The 5,504-nt window shown below is 41.0% G+C and overlaps 1 protein-coding gene across 1 annotated transcript; it reads right to left on the reverse strand.

Moving 5' to 3' along the window:
* Positions 1-34: 34 nt before the first annotated feature.
* On the reverse strand, positions 35-5,419 carry UFD1 (ubiquitin recognition factor in ER associated degradation 1). The gene is made up of 10 exons (XM_010719966.3): positions 5,298-5,419; positions 4,325-4,446; positions 3,864-3,994; positions 3,389-3,461; positions 2,637-2,705; positions 2,030-2,095; positions 1,694-1,741; positions 1,256-1,344; positions 1,087-1,168; positions 35-683 (listed from the first exon to the last, which is right to left on the reverse strand). The coding sequence occupies exons 1-10, from the start codon at positions 5,323-5,325 to the stop codon at positions 609-611; spliced, it is 783 nt and encodes a 260-aa protein (XP_010718268.1). The 5' UTR covers positions 5,326-5,419; the 3' UTR covers positions 35-608.
* Between the last annotated feature and the right edge of the window lie 85 nt (positions 5,420-5,504).

Raw genomic sequence — 5,504 nt, forward strand, 5'->3', positions numbered from 1 at the left:
CGTCCCCCAGAAAGCAGCACTCCGGCACAGCACGTCGGTTAGTTAGCAACTTTTACTCCAGGTTTTAAGCCACGACTGAGGAAGGAGCGCAGCTTTGTTTATTACTGAGATCCCACCTCCCGTGCCTGAGATGAGGCGGCTGTCTCCCCCCAGATTGCTGCAAGAGGTTCTCTAGTTATTACGGAGGCATGTCACTAATTACAAAGAGCATCAGAACCTGAGTTCCTTGGGCTGCATCACATCCCAGCACCTGGAGCTAAGATCACCCCACACCCCACACGCAGGGCTGCACCACAGCACAAAGCTCACCTGCACGGTGCCTACACGGAGGGGAAAGTACCAAGCACAGAGCACCAGGAGAGAGGAGGGCAGGCCGTTTGCTAAGAGCTGCTTTTGCTTCTCACACTTACCCAGGACACATTTCCCCCCTTTGCAATGCATAGGACAAAAATCCCTAGAACTCAAAGAATTCTTACAACTTAGTTTTCAAGTGAAAATCAACTCCGTCTGACAGCGCAGCGTTCTTGTGTTGCAACTGCAATAACTAACATCCAATATGCTGCAATTCTTATTTTATTTTCCTCCTGGCAGAATGAGGGTCCCACACCTCAGGGCTTCCTTCCCTTCTTGCGCAGGGACTGGCCCTCCCCTGAGAAGGCAATGAACCGGCTTCCAGCTTCATCCTGGATGCAGAGGAAAAAAAGGCATCACCTCTCTGCTCACCGCTTGAGAAGGATGAAAGCTGAGCAATTATTATAAATACTCCATCAGAGTGGAAAAGACCATCCATCTTTCACATCCTTAATCTACATAATTATTGCTTGCTTTCCAACAATAAAACACTAGCACTTCTACGACGCACCATCTGCAACAAGTGTTCACTAGCTTATTCAACTTGCATCAGTGCAATCTCATATCAGCAAGCAAGGACAGAGGAGGCTGACTTAATCTAAAGCAAACTCACTAATACATCTTCGTAACATAAGTGTTCTGGGAAGAATTGCGTATGGAGAGAGGAAACACACATGGACAACGGTTTGAACCTTCTAGTTCTGTGCACAAATGGCAGCACCCAACTTTACTGACCTCTTCCACTTTCTTAACCAGCGGACGCGAGTTTCTAATGAACGTGATTCTACCAATCTTGAAGTCATAGTTGGGTATTCCCCTGGAAAAGAGGCATAAATACATTAAAGAAGAAACACTGCTCTCAATCACCGATCCTTCACTTGCTGACAACCGAAAGAACACATACCTTCGAATGTCTCCTGGTTTAATTGGTGACGGGCTGGGCTCAACACCTTTCTTCTTGCCATCCAACCTGTTCCCAGAGCCAGAGAATGCCTGTGTATACAGATGTGAGCTTTAATTTAATAGTACCTTGTATTTGAAAGCACAGGGATATTGCCTTCTGCTAAAAACAAACAAATAAACACTACCAAAAAGCCTTCTATAATCTTTTGTTTGATTCAGAATGGTTTTTTTTGTACATGTAGTAAGCTGATAAACCCTGGTTGTAGGGGTATGTTTCAGCTATTTGTTTTTAGACTAGCACATTAAGGACGAGTCATACTGTCACTGGTTGTAAACACCACAAAACATCTGCAAGCAGCTGCTGGTTAATGACAACCACACCCCAACCCTCTCTCACCATTTCACAACATTCAGAAAAGAGCAGAAAGAAAGGACTTACACGGAATCCTACGTCGCTCACATAACCACTGTGGTCTGCTTCAACATCCTGGCAGACAAAAAATGAGGTACTTCATGGTGTTCATGTTGTGATAAGCAAAATAAATGTAAACTGCTCCAAAAACTTCTGACCAAACAAAGCCTTAGAAAAATCCATTTCCAAAAGCTAACAGCTGTTAAACAACCATCTCCTGAGTAACTCAAGCAAAAGCATCAGGTCAGTAAGTTTTAGATTTAAGTTGTTTCAGGAAAAAAATATATATTGGTACACACTGCTCCCTCACAATGGAGGCAGATTACTAGGGAACGCATTTTGCAAAACAGAAGCTTAACTTACTGTGGTCTCTTCATGTTGAGCACTTCTTTCTGGTTCTTTGTACCCCAAAGGAGCATCAAAATCCACCTATTGACATAGGGTAAAGAAGCACAAATATTTCTCTTTTAATCGTAAGCTTTATACTACTATTCCTCAGAACTCCACAAGCTACCGTTCCAACCTTAATCTAGAAATCACAAGGAAAAACCGAGGCTTTAATCTTAAATATATACATATACATATATACTTAACAAATAAAATTCAGAACAACAAAGACTAAGCCTCCCCAGGGATGAATCTTAGCACGTAACTGAAACAGATCAGTAAAACAGAACTCAGTGCCATTGGAGATTTAATCAAGATAAGGTTGTTAAATAGGACTCTTCAGATTATAAAACATGTTGAATCTAAATATAACATCCCATGCACCAAAGTCACCTGATGCCACATAAGTGTAGCACACGAGCAGAGATGTGGTTACAGAGGTACACAGGTGCTCTTCAAGGAGTCGCCCTCCCTATCCCGTCTGTTGCTACCTCTCCTAGTGCCCAGTGCTACCAATATGAGATACCCTCTCCTTTTGCAAAGGCACAGTAAAACCAGACTTCCCACAGTAGTTGTAACTTACGTTCATATCACATTCTATGATGGACACAGCTTTATCTGGCTTGGTCTCCATTACCCGAAGCTCATAGATCTGAAACAGTTTTGAATATTTTAAGATTGCACATCTTACAGTGGATGCATTTTATCTTACGTGTAAGAAAACCATAGCTAAATCCTTCCCTTCAGAAGCCTTCAAACAAACTGAAATGCTGTCTAGGCTAAGGACTGGATACTTCAGAGTCTCTAAAAAACACAACAACAAAGATTTTTATTGAAGATGCTACATATATGCACTAGAGAACCTACCTAGACTCTATCGTGCTGCACTCTTACTGTACCTTCATCTGCACTTCTGAACTTAAATTCTGTATTCAGAATAATTTTTTCTCATGATTTGTAAGAACATCAACAGTATTCTTACCCCAACTCATGGGTGAAAAGATGACTGAACTGACCTCTTTCTTTCTCCAACAGCAAATGACTGCAAAATCTACCATTTGTGATTATTTGCCAATATTGTACAGCTCTATGCTGATTATTTAGGCATCAAGAATTGTGCTTAGTCTACAATCCCAAATGATCAATGTGTGTGCTACCAAAAGCTTCACCTACTAACTCAGATAGATATAGATATAGATATATCATAAGATGTAGTCAAAGTATTTATGCGGCCACAATACTAAGCTATGGAGTACTTTACATGGAACTGAATTTGTTTCACCAGATTGATGGTATATAAATGAAACCTACGTTGGATGGTGCTGCATACTGTACCTTTTCATTGTAGTTGATGGCAATAACATCTCCAGTAGTTAGACAAGCAAAGTTTCTCAATGCATTTTCTAATCTTTGGAGTATGTTAAGATTTATTTTTCCAGTGAAACATCAAAGCTTTACAGTTACTATGCTATGAAACTCTGATCTTTGTTCTCTCAAACAAAGTTTCAAAAGTTATCAGAAGACTGCCTTTTAATGAACATTAAAGTATACAAATCCTTCTGTAGATATTCTTCTGTAGGACACTTTTAAACTCAGGGAACTTTCAGCCAAGGCTCATGCTTATTTATACCTCAGGATGCATTTTGTGTCAACATTCTGCAACATAAGCTCTTTTTTCTTGTTTATTTTTCAGAAATGGCAGTAGTGCTACCTACTACCAGAAAAGCATGAGCTGTGCTCAAAAAGATAGCTCTGCATCATTACAATTTGGGAGTAAACTTTTCTTCCCTGCTCATCAATGAAAGGATACACAGCTTTGGGGTTGGTGATGTCGAGAAAATCTGGACTCTGTGGCTGAAATTTTGAGTAAGTGGCAACTTGAAGATTAACACTCTCCACTTGTACCAGGCCTCCCTCTTCCAGCAGCAAGTTTTGCATCATCTGTGAGAATGAAAATAAAGATACAAATCACTACATTAACACAGTCAAAGTTTTTAATTCTCTTCTGTTTGCCAAAGCCGCCTTCCCTGAAATGCATCAGATTCCTGCGTTTTAATTTCAGGAAGAAAACAGGTGCATCCTAAGAAACATCCTGCTTTGTTTTGGTTAAACTCATACTGAGAGAAACCTGAGCTGTGACTGAAAGCTGCTTTAGGATCACGACTAGCAAAGACAGGCAATTTCAGGAAACATTACATCTCTTTAATATTATCCTGGCAGCTCCTTAATCCTGCTCTTCGGGTTCTGACAGCTCAGCATAAGACAACTCACCCAGTGTGGTAGGTAACATATGCCCTCATCAGCCACGAATTCAAGCACTCCACAGTGCGTCATTCGGTCTGAATTTTTATTGGTCAGCTTAAACAGCATTGGATAAGTAATATTAAGTCGGCCTGGAGAGAGAGGAGAAAAAAAAAACAGCACAGTTCTGAAGCTTTCACAGATTGAACATTTGCAAAAACATGAGCCATGATATAGGAGAGGATTTCCCTCACATCATTATTTCAGCTTCTCAAAACAACAAATCAGGAGAGAATGGAGATACATGAGTGCTGTACTGCCACTGCACTTTGAGCTTAAATGCCTCAGTTTACACCAAGATCTGGGATTAGCAATTGCATCACCCCGAGCTCAGAGATGAGCAGGCACTGGGTATTATTTTAGTACAGGAATTTATTATTGTTACACCCTTCTGCTATTATCAGTTAGCTCCTACCTAATTAATATCATCACCTCTTGCCTGTTTTAAAGATAAATCTTGACATAATAATTTCTTTGAGAATAAGTAAAGACTACAATTCAGAGGGTGAAAAAAAGGCTTGAATTAAGGAGCCCAATAAGCAGCCTCAGCTCTTTCAATGTTCATTTTCACATTTTCTTTTTGAAGACAGAATTTCCTCAGACAACAGCACCCAGAACCAACAGGCAGAGATAAGAAATCGTTGGCTGACCATTCTAACAGAGTTACCAGCATATATACCATAAATACCAGCTCACATCTCGAGCAGCCCAACGCCTCAGCTGTGTGTTTGTACACAGCCACAGGCAGCCCGCTGCCAGCCTGGCTTCTCACCTGCACAAAACCTCACAGCTACACCTTCTAATGAACTTATCTCATGTTCTTTAGTTGATCAGGACTAAATAGACATCCAAGCTGCCATGCTATTTGGTAATGTATCTGCTCACGTATTTCTGCTCTTTTCCTTTCATAACGCTGTTAGTCCAGAACCAAACATTCACTTACTGAGTTGATCCAAAGCAGAAGGTGGCATAATTACTGCAGATACAAAAAAGAAAGCAAGATCAGGAAAATTATGACTGTACAAACAAAACAACGTAATTTCAACATCACCAGGGTTACATTTGTTCCGAAAACTCGCACAGATTCATTTCTGAGCAAGAAATCACGCAGGATCAGTCACGGGTCGCCGCGCCGTCACGGACGCGCCCG

Source organism: Meleagris gallopavo, chromosome 17 (assembly GCF_000146605.3).
Source record: "Meleagris gallopavo isolate NT-WF06-2002-E0010 breed Aviagen turkey brand Nicholas breeding stock chromosome 17, Turkey_5.1, whole genome shotgun sequence".
Classification (NCBI taxonomy): domain Eukaryota; kingdom Metazoa; phylum Chordata; class Aves; order Galliformes; family Phasianidae; genus Meleagris; species Meleagris gallopavo.

Bases quoted from the DNA above. Each gene is read 5' to 3' on its own strand.
- UFD1 (XM_010719966.3), bottom strand. From the start codon at position 5,325: ATGCCACCTTCTGCTTTGGATCAACTCA. The intron at 4,447-5,297 runs GTAAGTGAATGT...CTCTCTCTCCAG, and splicing joins TTCTGCTTTGGATCAACTCA to GCCGACTTAATATTACTTAT. The intron at 3,995-4,324 runs GTGAGTTGTCTT...TCATTCTCACAG, and splicing joins TATGTTACCTACCACACTGG to ATGATGCAAAACTTGCTGCT.